The sequence below is a fragment of the Stegastes partitus genome, unplaced genomic scaffold, assembly GCF_000690725.1.
Source record: "Stegastes partitus isolate 25-593 unplaced genomic scaffold, Stegastes_partitus-1.0.2 Scaffold1467, whole genome shotgun sequence".
In the NCBI taxonomy this organism is placed as follows: Eukaryota; Metazoa; Chordata; class Actinopteri; family Pomacentridae; genus Stegastes; species Stegastes partitus.
This window is the reverse complement of record NW_007579198.1, coordinates 65017-85720: the sequence shown is the minus strand read 5'-3', so window position 1 is coordinate 85720 and position 20704 is coordinate 65017. Positions and strand designations below refer to the sequence as shown.

The 20704-nt window shown below is 37.8% G+C and overlaps 3 protein-coding genes across 3 annotated transcripts in view; 2 read left to right on the top strand and 1 right to left on the bottom strand.

Moving 5' to 3' along the window:
- nudcd1 (NudC domain containing 1) overlaps nt 1-3797 on the bottom strand; it is a 70350-nt gene extending 66553 nt beyond the window's left edge. Inside the window, exons 1-2 of the mRNA XM_008299814.1 lie at nt 3636-3797; nt 2658-2812 (exon numbers count right to left, since the gene is read on the bottom strand). Coding sequence (XP_008298036.1) covers nt 2658-2812; nt 3636-3750 — 270 coding nt within the window. The 5' untranslated portion in view covers nt 3751-3797. The remainder of the gene's footprint in view (nt 1-2657; nt 2813-3635) is intronic.
- A 292-nt stretch (nt 3798-4089) lies between these two features.
- On the top strand, nt 4090-6907 carry LOC103370681 (transcription and mRNA export factor ENY2-2-like). Its single transcript, XM_008299809.1, has 5 exons — nt 4090-4156; nt 4254-4328; nt 4439-4509; nt 4591-4665; nt 6603-6907. Exons 2-5 carry the CDS (start codon nt 4261-4263, stop codon nt 6677-6679), a joined length of 291 nt encoding a protein of 96 aa, XP_008298031.1. The 5' UTR covers nt 4090-4156; nt 4254-4260; the 3' UTR covers nt 6680-6907.
- Nucleotides 6908-13720: 6813 nt separating this feature from the next.
- Nucleotides 13721-20704, top strand: part of pkhd1l1.1 (PKHD1 like 1, tandem duplicate 1) — a 62218-nt gene continuing 55234 nt past the window's right edge. Inside the window, exons 1-12 of the mRNA XM_008299813.1 lie at nt 13721-13778; nt 13997-14074; nt 14799-14940; nt 15815-15923; nt 16020-16077; nt 16156-16249; nt 16780-16833; nt 17038-17111; nt 17213-17255; nt 18341-18411; nt 18494-18604; nt 19939-20031. Coding sequence (XP_008298035.1) covers nt 13721-13778; nt 13997-14074; nt 14799-14940; nt 15815-15923; nt 16020-16077; nt 16156-16249; nt 16780-16833; nt 17038-17111; nt 17213-17255; nt 18341-18411; nt 18494-18604; nt 19939-20031 — 985 coding nt within the window. The remainder of the gene's footprint in view (nt 13779-13996; nt 14075-14798; nt 14941-15814; nt 15924-16019; nt 16078-16155; nt 16250-16779; nt 16834-17037; nt 17112-17212; nt 17256-18340; nt 18412-18493; nt 18605-19938; nt 20032-20704) is intronic.

The following is a 20704-nucleotide window of genomic DNA, read 5'->3' as shown; positions in this document are numbered from 1 at the left end:
CCACCTTGCAGTCCTAAATCATTCTTGTGAGTGAATATTAAGCTTTTATTTTAGCTTTTAGGGTGGAGAACAGCATGGAAAAGGAGCCAAATGGATTGTTTTAGGGCACTTCAAAGTGAGAAAATAACATAAATTGGGCGACGTGTGTTTTCTCACAGCGACAAAACTATCAAACAACAACTTTACAACAACTCAGTCGAGACTCACAAAAGACATTTTGATGCTTTAACCCCATCAGAAGTTCAGCATCCCACCACTCGACATGAAAACACACAGTGGGGCAGATTTTCCGTTCTTATTGTTAAAAGGCCACAAAAAGACGCATTAACCGGAGACGGTGAATAAGAGAAAGCAGCGCCGGCGTCATGCGTCCGGCCCATGTGCCTTCACGTGTGATTCGACGGTCTGAGAGTCTTATTAGCGACAGATCCACACCAGCATCACTCGTCTGAAAAGGCAGCAGCTGCCCGCCGTTGCCATGGAGCGTCACACATTATGTCGCCGCCTCATGTACGATGCACCTTTGAGATCATTTTCACGCCGCCTCTGATGCCGGCGCACAAAAAGAGCCCGCACAGGGCCGATAATTATCATATGATCATTGTAATTAGCGCCGCAGCGACACGTTTCCATGAAGGCTGCTTTAATGGCGCCACTGAAAGCCGGAGGACGGTCGGATCATCATCATCATCATCATCATTCAGGCTGGAAAAAACAGTCCGATGTGGCTCCAATTATGTCTAATCACGGCCAACGATGTCTCGGACATAAAAGATTGGGTTGATTTCTGCCGACGTCTCGGCAACAAACCTGGATCAGACACTGGAGTCGATTATGTCAGTCACAACTTGTGGACAAAACACTGAGCGGACAGTCGTCGTGTTGTTGCCCCGAATCAGTCAAAAGCAAAAAAAACAACAAACTGCAGAAACTATAATCTGACACGTAAATATTGCATCGATAATAATAATGTAGGATTTGCAGGATGGAAGTTTGAAGGCGCTCATAGGATGGAATCTTTTGGAGAGAGTTTTGTCTTGACGTGCGACACCGATGCTAGTGTTTGGTCGCCACCTAGTGGAAGTTCAGGTGCATTAAAACTCACCAAGAATCAGAGTTTTCTCCTGTTAATGTTCCTCCAAAACCTTGATCACATTCAGGATTGGTGAGTCTCATTAATCTGCTGAAGCTTCTTTATCACAGCAGCTTTTATTTGAGATTTGACTCAGTTGTAAAATCGTCACGCAAAGTGCAACAAACTGTGTTTTCGTGGAGTTTTTGGATCAATATTGGTGCTAAAATGTAGGAAAAACCTTTAAACCACCTCAGACAACTAAATGTGACTAAAAGTGACACACAAACGCTTCTAAGTTGTTTACTTTACTAGAATTTGAAATCCCAGATGTTTCATTAACTTCAGCTCCTGTTAATGTTTCGTCCAAACCTGTTTTACAGTCATTAGTGGTGAGTCTCATTAATCTGTTACAGCTTCTGTCTTCATCACAGCAAACATTTCACTGAGTTGTGGTGCAGGAAACTGTGCTTTTGTGCCTTCAGTGATGCTTCTGGATCAATATTGGTGCTAAAATGTGGAAATCAACCTTCTTCAAACCACCCCAGACAACGAAATGTGACACAGAAATGCTACCAAGACACTTACTCCAGAAGAATTACATTTTTGTTGGTTAAATGGTCAAAAATACAGATTTCTGTCTCATATACAGACTCAACGCCACACTAGAGCTGCAACAACTGATTGATTAGCCAGCTGTTTTGTGAATCAGTTCATTGATTTGGGAAGAATTTCTTGCAGCTTCTTACATTTTTCTGGAAATACAGATTTTTCATTAACTGAACTTGAGCTCCTGGTAATGCTTTCTGTCTTCATCACAGTCGTTTTTCATAAACATTTCAGATTGTAGCAAATGTGAAAGTGTAGAAAAAATCATCAGTGATGTTTTCGGATCAATATTGGTTCTAAAATGAGGGGGAAAACCTTCTTTAAATCACCTCAGACAACTAAATGTGACTAAAAGCAGCTCAGGCTGAGCTGAAAGTGATATTTACTCCAGAATAATGACATTTTTCTTTGTCAAATGGTCAAAAATGCAGATTTCTGTCACATAAGATACTACAGACTTACTGCCTTCACTGTACGCACACTAGAGCTGCAATATTTGATCAGTTAGCCAGCTATTTTGTCAATCAGTTAATTGATTTGGGTAGAATTTCTTTCAGCTTTTTCATTTTTTTCTGGAATCACAGATTTTTTAATTCGCTAAACTTAAGTCTCGTTAATCTGTCACAGCTTCTGTCTTCATCACAGTCATTTTTATGGACATTTTAGTTTGTAGCAGATGTGAAAATGCAGAAAACTTGCTCTCAGTGATGTTTCTGGATCAATATTGGTCCTAAAATGAGGAAAACAACCTTCTTCACATCACCTCAGACAAATAAATGCGACTGAAACTGCTGCTAAGTCCGACCTAATAAGACTAGAGTCGCGACTTTTACAGAAAACCGACACGTTCAGATTAACAGAATGTCAGAAGGAGGTTTAAAGTTTTTCCATTGGAGGCACAGTAGCGATAAACACGTCGCTGCAGCATAGATTCTAAACAGCGTCCACAGACTCCTACGCAGGATTGAAACCCTACCAGGGTGACGGTGAGGCTGAGAACTCGTCCTTTGCAGTCCACGAACACAACGCTGTCCTCGTACCAGGGGTCCAGGTGCAGGTAGTTGTACATGCCGAAGGCTCGCATGTGTTCCAGGGTGTAGTGGGAGTCCTTCAGCTTCACCTCCTCCACAGCTGCAGCCGGCAGGAGGAGAGCACAGGGGGAGATAAAGTAGGAAATGACAGGATTTACATTATTGTTATCGGTTTCAACAAGTATTACAGGAGATAAACTTATGACTCTTAGTTATCTTGTTAACTTTAAATATTCGTAGAAGCCCAGTGCTATATTGAATAAGTAATATTGAACATTTTTTAAAGACTTTTATGAAAGCAACTTAAGCATCATTGTCTCTGTTCAAAGTCACATAATTATCTTCGGATATGCTTCAATTATGGCCGAAAAAAAAGATGCAGAATTGTTGGATGTTGGCAGGTCGGTGCATATTTTACTATCTCATAACATTTGTCTGCTTTATTTACAGGCCTTTTATCAAACATAACTCTTGTTATATTGATTGTCTGATGGTTTTTATGGAGAAGTTGTGAAAAATCCATCCATCATCTCTACACTTTCATCCTCACTAGGGTCATGGGGGGCTGGAGTCTATCCCAGCTGACTCAGGGTGAAGGCTTTATATTTTTATGTTCCTGATATTTTGTGCACCTCACATGAGTGTTGCCAAATATAGGAAACACTTTTAAATGTAACACAATCCATCACCTTCTACTATGGGCTCAATAATAATAAACATAAAGCAAAATTATTACCTTTTCTTGACAACTCAAAAAAAAATGTAGACGCTTTGCAAAATTTGCAAGATTTGTTGCACTGGATTGAATTAAATTCTACAGATGCAGCTAATAAAAAGTCAGCATTCAGTGTGGCACACCAGAGTCAGGTATCAGTGCTAAGCTAACACACATGCTAACTGAGCTGTAAGTTAGTTTCTCTCACCTGCGTCCAGCTCAACGTTGTACGTCGGGATCGCGTCCAGAGACAACCGGTAGCTTTCAAAGTTTGGGTCCAGCAGGTCCCTGTTGACCTTCAGGGAGTAATTAGACGCAGCCATGTCTTCTTAACACCCCTGTCACTTACTCACAAGTTGATGTGCAGCAAAGGAGAAGATGATGCTGGAGAAGAACGCACGCTTCCTGTTTTGTTTCCACACGGAGCCATTTTACAGCGGACGCGAACTCCCGCGGGCGCTCATGGGAAGTCGAGTTCTTGGGGCGTTTTCCGTTAAAACGAAATTGTTCACTTTTTCATACACTAAACTAATTTAATTTAAAAAAATTTTTTTAAACTAATTTCACAGATTTTTCTCTAACATTATTTTGAAGTTAGTCGGTTATATCGCGCGTTGTTAAAAAAAAAAAAAACGCTCCGAAACCGGAACTATTGAGCTTTTTAAGTGTTCGACGGAGCCCGTTTGTTAAGGGACCGTGGTGTTCCCCAGCTGATCCCTCTCGACAAAGGTAACGTTTACCTGTTAGCTAGCTACGTTTCAACGCATTTATTTGTGTTTCTGTGCGTTTAAAGCCACGGCTCCGGGCGTCTGTGTGTGTTTTTCAGGCAGAACATGAGCAAAGACTCCCAGATGAGGGCTGCGATCAACCAGAAGCTCATAGAAATGGGGGAACGGGAGCGGTGAGCGACGCTTTCTCTGCACTGATTTGGCGCTGAACGCTTTACAGGCGGTCACATATTGAGATTAATTAAGCAACAAAAAAAAATGTCACCTGAATTCGTGTCTGCAGGTTGAAAGAATTGCTCAGGGCGAAGCTGGTGGAGTGCGGATGGAAGGATCAGCTGAAGGCACACTGCAAAGGTACTGGGATTTATTCATAGTAGTGAGGATGTTGTGGTCCTGTGATGCTCTGTCACTGAATCCACCGACTCCTGTGTCCAGATGTGATCAGAGAAAAGGGCCTGGAGCACGTCACAGTGGAGGACCTGGTCACAGAAGTCACACCAAAAGGCAGAGGTACAGCACCGGACACGCACACAGCAGCAGAATCATGCATCAGAGAGCAGGATTTCAGGTTTAATCATGAGTTTGTAGGACTGCAGCAGTGGTTCACACCTTACCTGGCACCTCAGCTGCTCATTTATGTTGAACACGTAGTAAAACACCTCCTGCTTATCTGTGGAAAACCTTCAGAGCTGCTTCACTGCTGCTCTTGTCTTATTTCAGTTTACTTATTTCATTTCAGTGCTTATATTTTATTGCTTTTCTGCTTTGTAGTCACTGCGTTTCTTATGTTGTGTCATTTCGTTTCTTCTAAACAATATCCTGCACAAGAATTTCCTTCAGGATTGATAAAGTTTTATCTTAAAGGCCTTTATATATTGATATAAGCCAAAAACAGGGACTGATAAAGTCACTACAACCTTCTACTTTGTTGACTTTACAAGATTATTAACATTTGTTCTTTACTTGCTCACTAAAACATTTAACACGCCAAGCAGCCAAAAGAATAAAACTGTTTTACACACTGAGAATATGACACTGAATGTCAGATCAATGGATTTATCTTCCTCATCACCATGACAATTGTCTTGTTTTTATTATTTATTATTGATAATTTGCCTTTTTTTGTGAGCAGCATAAAGAGACTTGATATATTATTTTGTTACACAATCTTGTGATGATAATTAGACTAATTAGCGCCTTGCATGGCAGCTCTGTCGCCATTGGTGTATGAATGTGTGTGTGAATGGGTGAATGAGAAACATTGTAAAGCGCTTTGAGTGCCGCAAAGGTAGAAAAGCGCTTTATAAGCGCAGACCATTTCCTGAATCCTAAGATTCAAATGAGAAACCTTCATCTAGACACCTGACTTGTGATTGGTCGTCTGTTGCCAGCTCTTTCTATCCAGGTTCAGAAATCCAGGTTTAGTTGAGACTGCTGGTTTAGTGAAGCCTGATAGTAAAAACATAATATGTTGTATTGTGGCATAAAATGTGGATTTTTATGCAGATATTTATCAGATTTGAGCTTGTTTTATGAAATACTTTCTGAAATAAAACATTTTTTTTTAAACTAACAGGCCAGATGCTCTGTTTAAACCACAATATCTCAGGAGTTATTTAAGACAAGAAGTTCATATTTTCTAGTTTCTATTCTTTATGACAGTAAACTTAACATATTGGGGTTGTGGACAAAACAGGACATTTGTCATGTTGGACTTTAGGAAAAACTTCTCATTGTATTCTGACATTTTATAAACCAAAAAACTATTTGATTATTCAAGGAAATAATCACCAAAAACATAAACAATGAAAATAATAATTGTTGCAGCCCGAATACAGTTCTAACAATGCCTCAACTCAGGCTTCAGCACTATTTTAAGAACATAAAACATTCAGTTTATCTTCATAAAACCTTTAATTTCATCATACAGTTGAAACCAGAAGTTTACACACACTGTATAGAAAGACATTTAGCAAATAGAAATAATTTTAGTAATCCTAACTGACCTAAAACAGGAACAGTTTGGTCTGATTTAATGTCAGTGAAAAAAAGAAAAAAGTTGGATGTCTTTTTATACAGTGGATGTAAACTTCTTGTTTCGTCTGTCAGTCAAATCAGAGAACCCGACTGTTTTTAATGTGCTTTTTTTTAGAGAAATAACCTTATTTTTAATGCTGAACGAACAGCATTGGGATTCTACATCAAGTAAAACAAATAATAGGAGTAAAATCCACCTTTTTGTCTTTCTAAAGAAGAGTTCAGGAGTCAGAGAGGAAGCTGGTGCCTCTCATGTTTTGTCTGCTTTGCTAAAATGTGCATAAATATTAGCAACACTTCAAAACATAATGTAAGCTCACAGAGAGTCTCCTCGACTCCTACAGTAACAGCACCGTTGTGTTGCTGTTGTGTTACTGTACATCACATCCCTGTTTCTGTGTCCCGCACAGCACTCGTCCCCGACAGCGTGAAGAAAGAGCTGCTGCAGAGAATCCGAGCTTTTCTAGCTCAGCACGCCACCTTGTGAACGAGCCGACGTCCCGTCTAGACAACTTTTTTACTCGCCGTAGATCCAACGATTCGAATCCAAACCAACCCGTGTTTGTTCTCATTGTGAGCGATGCTGAAGTGTTAATTTTATTTTGTATTGTGTGTTTTTCATATTGATTTTAGTTTGTTATGCTGCAGTTTTTGGAAGAAAAAAAGAAATACAATAAAATAAAGTCATGCCTATTTTGGTCACTGAGGCTCCTGATTGTGTTTTGTTTTAATTGAGACCTAAAAATGCAGAAATATTCGACTTTTATTTACTTACAGACAACATAATGAGTGATTTCATTTCATTTTTTAACACGTACCAGCTTTGCACCAGCTCCTGCTGCCATTCTCTGGCTCCCTGTCAGTTTGAGAGTTGATTTCAAGTTTTTAATCGCTTGTTTTAAAAACTTTGAATCCTCTGGCGGGGCTGCAAGGTGGCACAGTTGGTTAGCACTGTTGCCTCGCAGCAAGAAGGTTGCCGGTTCGCGTCCCGGTGGGGGCACCGGAATCTTTCTGTGTGGAGTTTGCATGTTCTCCCCGTGCAGTGTGGGTTCTCTCCGGGTTCTCCGGCTTCCTCCCACAGTCCAAAAACATGCTGAGGTTAATTGGTGATTGTAAATTGTCCGTAGGTGTGAATGTGAGTGTGCTTGGTTGTCTGTCTCTAAGTGTAGCCCTGTGATAGACTGGTTACCTGTCCAAGTGAACCTGCCTTCACCCTGAGTCAGCTGGGATAGACTCCAGCCCCCCAAGACCCTAGTGAGGATTAAGCGGTGTATAGAAAATGGATGGATGAATCCTCTGGCAGGTAAGTGTTGATTTCTCACTGAACTCATTTGTCGAAATCCAAACTCCGTGTTCCTTTTAAATCTCCTCTTATAGCTTACTTTACTCATTTGTTTTTTTCCTTAAATTTGGACATTGTTGGGATTATTTTATCCTGTTACACGGTAAGTCCTGCATGTTTATCCTGTAAAACACTGTGTGAGTTATTACTGTTATTGTTGATGCTTCAAAATAAGCCAGCAGACAGTCGGTATGACAGAAATGTCATTGCTTAACTCATAGTTTGTGGAGGTTTGTAGTTACGTAAGAAGGCAAGAAATGTGTTGCGTAAGTGCTTCATGAATTTGTCCTTTGATAAATTGAGCTTTAATTTTTAATTTAAAAAAGCCTTTATATGTAATTTAGAGTTTTCATATTTAAAAATAATCCAGCGTCTGTTTGATTTTTATGGCTGCGGTCAAACATTTGTAAAACATGAGCTCATCCTGCAGCAGGTTGTCATTTTGCCTTCCAGGAATCCGACTCGTGTTGTGTTCAGAGTCGCTCACAGGAAGCTGAGCTCATCTTGAGTCAACATCTGAACCTGCTGGACGACTGACAGTATCTGCTTTTGTTCCTTTTTTTGTTTTCTTTCCACAATTTAGGACTTTTTGGAAAGACTGAAGTCACAGTGACAGGGGGGTATTTAGGCTTTTTAGGCTTTAATTCTGTGTGTGGGCAGAGTGAGCGTTGTTGTTGTGTGGGCTGTGTGTGTGTGTGGTCGTAGCTGTCAGGGGAAAAACAGACAATCTGAGCAGATTTCAACCCACAGCTCTGAAGTTTTTCGCCAAGTTTTTTATGTCCTAAATGCTCACTTTTTTATAAATCTCAATTATATAAGATAAGATAAGCCTTTATTAATTAAACATTTGCAGCAAAAGTACAGAAACAAACCAAAACATTCAAGTTCCAGTGGTAGAAATAAGAGTATTGCACATGTCGGTGGTAATGGCACAGTTTCTATCATGAATAGAAATACTGAGAGAAGTAGTGACGCCGCACAGATGTAAGTAGAAAAATACCTACGTAGCATATGCTCTGTACTGACTAAAACTCAAATCGCTTTCAAATCAAGAATATTTTTGCTTAGATGAGAAGCTTAGATGCAAAGTTTGATATGAGTGCTCATGTATGCTAATTATGAAGCTACAGCTAGTCAGTAATCTTAAGTTAGCATACAGTCAGTGAAAAAAATACCTCAATAAAACCACAACTTCATTATTTTTCATTTCTGTTTTAGTACATTTCAAGCAAACCACTTATAATATCTTCATAAGAGCTGTTAGCTATATTTTATTAGCTTTGGACAGAGTGAGGCTAGCTGCTTTCCCTTGTTTGCAGTCTTTGTGTCAAGCTAACCGGCTGGTAGCTTTAGCATTAGCACAGAGTTATCATTTTTCATTCATTAATATGTCATTTTTCGATTTGTGTTTTCATTTATTTTAAGCGAAAAACCCGTAGTGTGTTCATAATTTAGCTTTAGCAATGCTACAAGGTGGACTTTGTTCGAGCCAAGCTTGCTGCTTGCTCTTGTTTCCCGTCTTTGTGCTAAGCTAAGCTAACTGTTTGCTAGCTTTAACATTTTTAACACAAATAGTCATCTTCTCTAGAGGCATTTCTTTAAAAAAAAAAATACAGTCAGTGTCACATAATTCAGTTGTTATTGTGACTTTTCCTTTCTTTCCTAATTTATAATCATCATCTTATTCTGGTTTTGTACATTTCAAGCAAACATATAGTAGCCCTTTGCTAAGCTAACTAGTTGCTAGCTTTAGCATTAGCATACAGATATTAGAGTCTTTTCTCAAACTGTTCCTTTAAAATAACCCTTAGCTTCACACAAATATGAAGATGATTATCATTTGATAACTAATACTTCATACTATTACTACACTGTTGCTCTAATAATTTAATTTGCATTGACGGCTGATTATATGAAGCAATTTTAAGATATTTTTAGCAATGTGATGCCACATGACATGTTTGGATTTTATTTTTGACTTTTAGAAACAAAATTATCCTTAATAATTAAAATCATTTCTTTAGGAGGAATTGGAGACAAGTAATTGAAAGACTTGCAGCTACAAACATGGCTTTGCAGACATGCTGTAAAGGCTTTTGTCACCGCAGTCATAAAATTAGATTTTTATATACTGGACAACAAATTGCATCCAGTTTTTTTTTTTATCAAAATCAGTTTGAGTCTTATGATGCCAATGTTCAATCTGAAACTTATGATATCTGTCTTTTGATACTGAAGTCACTGATTGAAAGTATTTATTACAAGTCTATGGTCCGACTACAGGCCCGTCCTCATTTAATACACATTTAATATTGGTTAATATTTTAGTTTTTAGTTATTTTTTTAAACAAATGTTTGGGTTTTTTGTTTTTGTATTACACAACCAAAAAGAATTCTCTCATAATCTCCTCCATTATCGCTTCTTGTTACAGAACAACGAGGCTCGAGGTAAAAATAACATCAAAAGGACGATCACCATTATCTGCTTTAAGTGAAAATTCCTGTCGCGCTCTGCTGTTGTTCTGCTGCACCTTACGTAAGAGGACATTTTTTCACGCAATCATCTTTTCCTTCGTGGAGGCACGTGTGAGTAAATACTCTGCTTTGCACGTTACGCCTGAACTTCAATGAGAACATGACACAGACGGATGCTGGTGACGATATTGGTGCTTCAGATTCATATCAGTGCTGCAGTGTCCCCGGTGGCCACTGGAGGCCGCTAACGTGCAGAGTGTCGGTCTCACTCTTCCTGCTGCCGTTTTGTTTTATGAGTAACAGTCATGCTTTAAACACGAGAAGGTGAGACGAGTGTCCACGTTACCGTATTTAGTCTGAGTCAAATCAGACAGCATTCAGGGAATAAGTTGCTCCACCATTTCTGAGCATGTTTCGAGCTTCCTTGTTGATATTTTTGGACACAAAGCTAAGTTAAGCCCTGGGTATTTCTGACAATTTATGACCGTATACAGATCAGAGAACAGGGGCATTACAAATAAGAGTCTTTACAGCTTCAAAAGCTTTCTGACACTCTGGTGACCAAACATACTTAACTTTGGCCTTCAGCAGGTTTGTGAGGGGTGCAACAACAGTAGAAACATTTCTACAAAAACACCGGTAATATCCGACAAGTCCCAAAAAACGCATGAGTGCTTTTTGAGTTGAGGGTGGGACATGGTCCTCTATAGCCTGCACCTGTGCACACACTGGACACTCTGCCTTGACCCACCACACGACCCAAACGAGTCACTGTGGCCTTTGCCAACTCGCACTTGGCCAAATTAACAGTTACATGTGCATTAGCCAAGCGGTCAAACAACTGCTTGATAGGGACAAGACGTCCATCCCAGTCATCAGAACAGATGACTTCATCATCCAAGTACACTTCATGAGTCATTCTCAACCAATTTTAAGTCAGCATAGTAAAAACTGGAACCTTTTCTTGCCACACTCACCACAAATCAAACTCTACTGAGCCTCAGAAGTTGGTGAAATGTCAACCAAAGACCGTGTTTTTAGTAGAAAATATGGATCCATCCATATATATATAAACTTACAGGAAGTTTCTGGGACCAAAATACCACCTTTGTTTTAAAATTTGAACTTTTTTTTCTCCATTTCTAAGAACCAGTAGTTTTCATTGTTGTTAATATGGACGATTTAAAGTCATTTTGGACAAATAGTGAGTGATTTCGGACAATTTTGAGTCATTTTGGGCAAAGTTTGAATCATATTGAAATAGTTTTAAGTCAGAATTGCAAAGCTGGAACCTTGTCTTTCCATACATCCAACACATCGAACTCTGCTGATGTTAGAGCCTCAACAGTTGGTGAAACGTTGACCAAAGACTGTGTTTGTAGCAGGAAACCTGGATCCATCCATTTTTATACACTTACAGGAACTTTCTGGGGCCATGAAACCACCTTTGTTGGAGAATTTTGCACTTTTTTACCATTTCCAGGGGCTGATAATGTAAAGGTGTGAGCAGTCGATCATTTGTTTGTTAGAAACCGTTCTGTGTGAGCCGTAGTTTCACGGCGGTGGGAGTTTTATTTCCCTTAAAATGGCTTCCAAGATAAGATGTTGTGTTTTTTTGAGGGTGAAAATACAAAATTCTTTCACAGAACTTAGTTTTGGGAGTCAGTTAGCAGCTCTGAGCTAAACTTAAGATGCTAACGTCCAGGCTCGGCCTCCCGGACGTGGATTAAACCCTGAAGTCTTGTTTTTTTAAAGCAGATCTTTTCGTGAATCCATTTCTGGTGAGTGTTTTCCAGCGGGGCAGTGCCGTGACCCTGGGTGTGGATCTCTGCATTTTTCTTGATAAATCTGATAATAAAGGAAGCTGAGTCATCCTTCCTTGTGCTGTCTGGCAGCGTTGGAGGGAAAACGCGGCGGTTTCAAAACACACAGCGAAGCTCGAGCGTGATGATTAACGCTTGAAGTTACCGTAACCGTCGGGTTTCTTCACCGAGAGCTAAAAATGTTTTTGCTGCTGCTGCAGGTTTGGAGAGTTTGGAGCGTTCTGTGTTTGGCTGGATGAGCTCAGCGGCCGTCCGGTGACACATCTGTCAACAGTCCTGACCTGCAGAGGAACTCCAGCTGTGGAGTCTGAATGCCGCCTGTTCATGTCCTTAAGTTGTCTAATTAGTCACATTGTTGGGGGGGAAGCGGAGAGTCGATTTTAACGTGTTTATTTGTAGAATTAAAATCATCTCTAAGAATTGTTTGAGGTGTAAAGGATGTGGACAAAATAACAGGAACACCTGACAATATGAAACGATGCAAAAAGGAAGTAAAATAACAACAACAACAAAGATTTCTGCATAAATAAATGCATTTTCACCCTTAGATTTTTTTATTTCTTTAAGTGTACCTTCACATAGCCGCGTTTCTTTGCCGTCCTCGGAGGTGTCTTGACCGTTTCTGTGTATTTACGGTTGCTGATCGTCTGTCATTGAGGATCTTGGGTTTGTTTTGTTTCCGGATGTTGCTGGTTTGTGAGTTTTCTTTTACTTTCTGGCTAAACTTGTGCTGCTGTTTCACTTTTTTCATCACTAACACTTGAAAAACAAACTGAGAAGTTGTTTTAGGTTACAGATTGTTGGCATTAAAGATGTTAATGCAAGTTTTAGAGACTGGTTTTGTATTTTTGGACAACTCGGCATCTTCTCCGATGCACATTTACAATATTGTCGAGTATTTTTATTAATGTTTGTGGGTTTAAAAACATCCGACTGTGACTACTGATGACAATAATGATAAAAAATCACAATTTTTCTACTTCTAAGAGGGACATTGTTTGACTAAAAGCACTTAATTACAGCACTGGTTGCGCTTATATAATGTATTTAATATCAGATAATATTTAGTAGGATGATGTAAAACATATTGATTTACATGTTGACTGTAAAAGAAAGTTATAAATATTGTTTGTTTTTTCTTTTCTTTTGTGTTTCTCTGTATTTAAATGAGCTAAAATGTCATTATTTTTGCTAATATTTCCGTTTTTATCCACTATTTTTGAGCTGTCTGGCTGTTTTTTGGTTTGTTTTTCTGCAGTGGTTGCAGATTTGTATTATTTCTTGTCTTTTCTAGTTTCACTTCTTGTCTTCTGTCAAACTCTGATTGGATTTCCTGAAGTCCATGACGCACGGTTTGGCCCAGTTTCACCTCCAGACTCGTCTCCAGTCTCCTCCCTCCTCCTGCAGGTGAAGGCGGAACCGTGAGATGGTCATAAAGAGCCGCTGCACCTGCAAGAACCCAGAACCCAGACAGACTCTCTGGATCCTCCTGAGACGTTCAACAGATCGACCAAACCAACAACAGGCGAGTTTATTCATTTCACATCACATTTTAATCAAAAAAATAGAAAGTTTTATTCCGTTTATAGGTATTGTTGCAAATTTATCAATTAAATGCCTGCAATTTATTAACTTTCATCTCATTAGTTGCGTCTAACTTTCTCAGAACAAACTAAAAATGCACTTTTTCGGTGTTTTTCATCGCCTTTTACGCTCGATTCCGATTTTATTTGATCATGAAATACACCCAATTTGTAGCCATTTCTGCTAAATGTGGATTTAAAAGACAGAAATATTTATGTGAATGCTACTTTTCGGTGTTAAACAGTCGCGGTTTTCCCAGAAGAAGCAACGCAGGTGAAGCAGCGAAAGAATCTGAATCCTCAGGATGGAGTCCGCGCCGAGGCCGGTCTTCCTCCTCCTCCTGACGGTCTGGTGCTGCTGCAGTAAGTAAAAAAAAAATGCAAATATGTGATATTTCTGAAAGTTTATGTGGCATGTGTTTGGTTTTAAATCGACTTTCTTGTATTTAGGTGCAATTTGTGTCTTTTATTGAAATGCGTAAAAACGTGCGTAAAGTTCCAAACCAAGCAGCAGCAGCTCCAGGAGCGCACCGATCAGAAGAAAAACGGCTTTTAAATGAGTTCTATTTGTTTTGTTTTAGCTGCTCAACGCATCGACTACGTGTCTCCACGTCGAGGAAGCCAAAGTGGAGCAACGAGACTCACGATTTCAGGAGCAGGTGAGAAGCTGAAAGTGATCCAGTTCTGAAGAGAAATTATGTCTGATTCAAACTGTTCAAATTCACTTTCTGTCAGATTATGACACATATATTGTTATTATTTAGCTTTTAGGCAGAAGTTAAATCAGTAGAAAGTAATTCAGCGTTGGACAAAAGGAAAAAGGTTTATGTTTGCACTGTTCCTTTTTTATTTTACTGATTTGTTTTTTCTGTATTTTTCAACAAATTTACAAAAACTAGACGATGGATTCACATGAACTGTGTTTGGGAGCTTTTTAATGTGTAGATTATTTGTATGTGACATGTTCACTGATAATGTCTTTAGGTTTTTAATGCATGTAAATATCAAAACAACATGTTGTGCAACATTTAGGAGAGAAATTATATTTTAGTTCTAAAAAGTTAGTTTTGTTGTTGTTGTTTAAAAAAAAGAGAGATTTATGTTCTGTTCTGTTATTTTATTGTATTTTTTGGTGCTGAAATATGACTGTTTTTTGTTTTTAAAATGTATTATTTTGTTTATTATTATTTAGTTTGGTAATTTAATTACTTTTCTACATTATACATCACATTTTTTTGACTATGGACAGTTTACTGTGTCTGTTTGGTGTCCCAGCTGCTGGAATATTGTCTTCTTTAATTTAAATTTCATTTCATTTCTTTATTTTATAGCGTGTTTGTTATTGTTATTGTTATTTATTCCCTGTGCTGCTCTGTTCTTCAGGTTTTTCTAAGACGGAGTTCAAGCTGAAGCCTGAAGACGCTCACTTGGGGAACCTGGTGACTCTGGTGTCGAGCACCAAGTCGTTTCCCTGCGACGTGGAGAGAGACTCGACTCACGAGAACCAGATCATGTGTTACACCAGGTACAGCAGCAACGCACTCTTATTTACTTTATCTGGTCGTTTTATTCTCCTTCAGCCTTTAGTTATTTACTTATCTACAGGTTTGTGGCTGCCAGTGAAATAAAACCAACAGAATTAGAATCGACTTCATAAAAGTCGGTTTTTTATCATAAATACCAGAAATGCTGCAAATGTTAAATACCAACAATCTTTGCATTTTTAATATAAATACCAGCAATTTTTAAAAATTTAATTATAAATACTAACATTCTGTGCACCTTTATTGTAAATAGCAACAATATTTGCATTTTTATTGTAAATACACACAATTATTTTGCATTTAAGTTTAAAATACCAACTATTTTTGCACCTTTTTTTGTAAATACAAGCATTTTTTTTCATTTTTATTCTAAATATAAAGATTTTTTTGCATTTTTATTCTAAATGCTAACATTTGTTTGTATTTTTATTGTAAATTCCAACAATTTTTGGTATTTTTATTCTAAATACCAACAATTTTTATGCATTTTTATTCTAAATGCTAGCAATCTTTGCATTTTTATTCTAAATACCAACAATTCTTGCACCTCTATCTATTGATCTACTTTATTTATTTACTATTATGATTATTAATGTTATTATTGTAGCCTTGTGTTTATGTTTTTAGCCTCTATTTCTTTATTCCACCTTTTTTTTTATCCTTTACTTGAAACTGGCATCTTTGGTTCTTTCATCATTTTATCTGGTGTTTTTTGTTTTTTTTTAAGTTTCCTTTTGTTACTTTTTGTTCTGTCTGTAAAGCACTTTGTCAAACCTGTTTTTTTTTAAAGGTGCTCTGTGACTAAAGGTACTATTATTATTATTGTCATTTTTAATATTATTGTGTGTGTCTCAGAGCGATGCCGGCCAGTCACTACATGGTCCATGTCACCGTGGACGGAGTTCCCATTCCTGAGAGCAGCAGATGCAGAGGATCCCACGCCTGGTACCACTGCAGCTTCTATGTGAGTCAGCAGCTGAAGCAGCTCTTTAATCTGATGTGTGTGAGCTCACGTGTCGCCGATTGGTTTCTAACTGTTTCTTTCTGTCTCCTCTCTCAGCCTGTCTGGTATCGAACTCCCACCATCGAGTCTGTGAGTCCAGTCAGCGGTCCTCCAGGTACCGTCCAGCCGTTACACCATGACACCATTACACCCAGTCCTCTCTGAACTTGAATTAAGTTAAAATCTGCTGCAGGAACGCTGGTGACGATGCGAGGACGGATCTACACCAACGTCTACGGAAGCAACACGGACCGAAGCTCCAACGGCCTCAACGTCAGGTTCCTGAGGTACAACGGGACTGTTCTGGTCCTCCAAAGCAATTAAATGCAAACTCTGTGTGATGGTATCTGCCTGTTATCTCATTATAGGAGCACAATCTGACGCACTATGAACTGGTCTGACAGGAAATTCTTTGGAGCAGCTGATTTGTTTTATCTCCTTGTTTAGTCACAAACATTTAAAGCTTCAAAGACAGACACAATACTGAATATACTGAGTGGTTAAAAATATCTGAAGCCATAAATCTTTACTCTCTGAACTCTACAACAGCTTTGAAATGCAGGTTTTCTTTGTAAAAAAATCGCCAAAAATGCTCCAATTATTGGATTTTCAGACTCAACTTTCTTTCTTTTTATGGAAAAACGTCACAAAAACAAAGAAAAACAAGTTTAAATTGGTGATATTTCATCCAAATGAATTCATTACACATGTTTTATCGACCGTCTGCTGTGAAACATAAAAACTTTTAAGCTGCAACTGAGAAGCTTCGACTGAACTTTAATTCATATTTTCCTCCATGTGCTCCTGTTTGTTGCAGATCCTTCATGGGAGGGATGCCCTGTGAGCTGCTCAAGCCGGATTCAGACGAACTGTAAGTGCTTTAACTCGTGTTTAATGCAAACACAACACGAGTTTCTGCAACTTTTATCGATTCAAACCCAAAGAAATTCATCTGAAAGCAGCGAAAACTGAATTTAATGTGCTCGTGCAAACATAGACGGATGGATTTAAGCTCAGATGTGAAAGATTATTGGCTTTGTGCTGAGTATTAACGTGTGTTGTTGGATATCATAAGGTACAACCTCCGTCTGGACTCTGAATCGTCCCACTGGGGATACATGAGCTGCAAGATGACGGGGACGTACGTCGGTGAGCCGCTTTCCTCCACAGTTAAACTGCAGAAACATAATAAATAGAACATAACTCAGCTGTTAAACTGCTGCTTAATGGTTCTGTTTTATCTCCGTCAGGTCATCACAACTTGTCCTACATCCTGGACGGTGAATTTGGAAGGTAAAACGTCTTCAGTTTAATCCTCTGAGCAGGTTCTGCTCATTCCTTCATTTTATTTGTTTATCGTGAATTCATGACTTCTTTTTTCTTTTGCTTTTGTAAGTGTTGATTTTTTTGTTTATATTTGTGCCGGTTTTTTCTTTTTTTCTCGTAACTTTGTGGGATTTTTAAATTTTTTTTAAAATGTCAAATTGGAATTTAAAAAGTCACAAATTTTCCTTGTGAATTTATCTTTTTTTTCTGATAGATTTCGGAGCCTTTCCTATTACACTGGCCATTTTAAATAATAAGATTAATAATAATTAAGCATAAATCGCAGGGGGGTTTTGCTGCTGTTGTAGATTAAAAATTTCTTTGTCATGAATTCATGATTTTTTTCTTTTGAACTTTATGTTGTGAATTGTTTATTTGTAAAAGTAAATTAGTGACTTTTTTGTTAATATTTTTCTTTTTTTTTTCTTTAATCTCAAATTCAAAATTAAATAGTCACAAATTTTCCTTAAATGTAATTTGTCACTTAAAAAAAAAACAAAAAACAAAACAACTTTGGAGCTTTTTTTTATTCATTTTTTTAGCATAAATTTTGGATTTTTTGTTGTACATTTATATTATCTTTATCATAAAATATTTGTGGCTTTTTTGTGCAAATATGTCAGTTTTTTCTAAAAAAAAAAAAGAAAGAAAAAAAAAGAAAATAAAAGAAAAACGTTTTCTTTCATGAATTTACAATTTTATTTCATTTTTTAGATTTGTGTGGGTTTTTTTTTTTTAAATCACAAATTCATGATTGTTGTTGTTATTGTTGTTGTTGTTATGTGTAAATTTGTGTGGTGAGTTTTTCCTGCAAAATTTCTGACTTTTTTCTGGCAAACTTGTCAATTAATTAATTTGTTTTGGGGCAAGATTGTACACCCAAAAAAAAAAGAAAAATACTCTTTCATGTCAAAGTGGAAGTAAGTTTCTATAAAGTCTGGTCAGTGAGTTAAAAATCTAAAACTAATCAACAGATATGAAGCTAATGAAGATTCTTGGCGATGAAGTGAAAAACGTTGATTGTGTTGTTGTTGCTTTTGTTTCCTCTTTAGGAGTTATCCAGCAAAAAAACTGCTGAGTGTGTCTGCTGCAGACAAACTGTCCATGTTCCAGACGTTTGCAGGTTCGTTTCACAGCCACAGTCTGATTCCTCTTCAGCGTTTGTGCTGACAGACAGTAAAATGTCGGTTGTGTCTCTTGTCCAGAGGTGACCGGAGTCTCTCCGTCGGCCGGCGGCGTCCTGGGAGGAACGCTCATCACCGTTCACGGACGGTTCTTCGACGAAACCGATCGACCGGCTCGAGTTCTGGTCGGAGGTCAGTTTTCAGCTCCATGACAACCTCGTCAAAGTGTTCGGAGCCAACAAAGCAAAACGTCGAGTCACGCAGCGCCGCTAATCCGCATCAACGCAGCACAATGTGTGCATACCTTAAAACAAAAGACAACCAGAGGACAGAAAGAACGATCTTCCTGAAGCTTAGAGACGCAGCCGACCGTCACAAACCATCACTCAAGACGACGCGAGTCAGTTCACATCCAGTTACACATCCGACAGAACCAGAACCAGAAAAACACGTTAAACTCCGGAGATGGGTTTTAATGAGTTGAACACAGAACACCAGCTCATGCAGCTCCAATAAGTCACGTTTTTACACAGTAAAACACATGAACTGCTGGAGCTGACTGGAGAAATCAAAGCTGGATATTTAGTTGTAAATTTGTAATTAAAAAAAAAAAAGAAGAAGAATTCAAAAACTCTCACAAATCTGGTAGTTTTTTTGTTTCTTTTTTTCTTTTAGCATAAGTTGATTTTTACATTTTGCAGATTTATGAATTTTATTTGTTGTAAATCTGTGACTTTCTTGTTAATTAGTGAATTTTTTATCTGAAATTTTTAAAAAAATTCTCATAAATTTTTTTTAGTATTTCCACAGAAATTTATGAGTTTTGTGCTGAATTCAGATTTTTATTACATTTTAACTATGATTTTTTTTAAGTCAGAAATTTCTGATGTTTTTCTTTTAAATTTGTGATATATTTTTTTTTGCCTTAAACTTACGGCAGTTTTTGTTTTGTAAATCTGTCCCTTTTTTTTATATATATAAATATAACATAAACATATATTTATTCAGCAAATTTAGAATTTTCTTTCTCAGAGATTTGAGGAATTTTATCAGAAATTCCTGATTTTTTTTCCCTGTTAATTTGTGATTTAGACTTTTTTTTCTCAGAAACTTGAAAATAATAAAGTTAAATTTAATTAATGTTAATATTAGAATTGTAATTATTATTTTTAAGAATTTAATTAATATGAGAAATATAAATATTTTTAATAATAAATTAACAAATACAATTGAAAAAAAAACAAACATTTTTTTAAAAACTTATTTTTCTCCTAAATGCTGCTGTAGCTTGAAGCTATTGTAGAGGAAAAAAATGCAGAATATTTCCCACGAGATGTTGGAGAGTGAGCATGTAAAACGGTATAAAATGCAGATAAAGTGAAGCCCAAGTGTCTCATAATTATAAGTACAGTCACAGAGCAAATGTCAATTCCTCAGTAAAGGGTTTTTATTTATCATATGGAGACAATAATAACAATAATAATAATAATAATAATAATAATAATAAGGATGTGTTCTTTCTTCAGGTCGTCCATGTGAGATCCAGAGTGTCGCCGACGACAGAATTACTTGCAGAACACCTGAGCAGCCGAAGAACATGAACATGTCGGTTTATCCAGGTGAGCATCTGTGTGTTTGTCTTTATGTCACGCTGCGTTGTTTCCTGAGCGACACATCGCGACTCCACGTCTGGAACAATCTCAACTATCTGTCGTGAACAAAGCTGCGGTTTCAAAGACCACGATGTAATCTCGGCGCTCTTTCACAGTTCAACGCGACCTCTGGGACTTTAATGTGCTTTGTTCTGTCACCACACAACCTGAAACACGAGCACACGTTATCAGTGAAGCATCGCATGAAAGAGTTTTCATAGAGACGACGTCAGCGGCGACAGACGCAGGCGCTGATTTGATGTCAGGATTTGTCTGCAAAGATACGAGACAAGCTGCTTGAACCCAAACAATAAACACATTTATATCATTTGATCAGTAAGAACGTGCCGTCACTGCTGATGAAAGTGTTCTGTTGATGTCTATTTATTTCCTCTCATTCTGCAGCCACGAGTAAAGACAATCTTATGTTTGTTTAATTTACAAAATGCCTTCTGCGTTTACCTCATTCATACATGGAGCCACCAGGTTTGATCAGTTAGTCATCAAATGATAAACTAATTGCCACCTCCTTTTCTCGGAACTGACTGATCGGCTTAAGAAGAAAAAAGTCTCAATTCTCTGATTCCAGCTGCTTAAATGTGAAGATTTTCTGGTTTCTTAACTCCTCTGTGACAGTAAA

Excerpts from the sequence above, each read along its gene's own strand:
- LOC103370681 (XM_008299809.1), top strand. The coding sequence starts at position 4,261 with ATGAGCAAAGACTCCCAGATGAGGGCTGCGATCAACCAGAAGCTCATA. Across the intron at positions 4,329-4,438 it reads GAAATGGGGGAACGGGAGCG|GTTGAAAGAATTGCTCAGGG; the intron begins GTGAGCGACGCT and ends TCGTGTCTGCAG. Across the intron at positions 4,510-4,590 it reads GCTGAAGGCACACTGCAAAG|ATGTGATCAGAGAAAAGGGC; the intron begins GTACTGGGATTT and ends TCCTGTGTCCAG.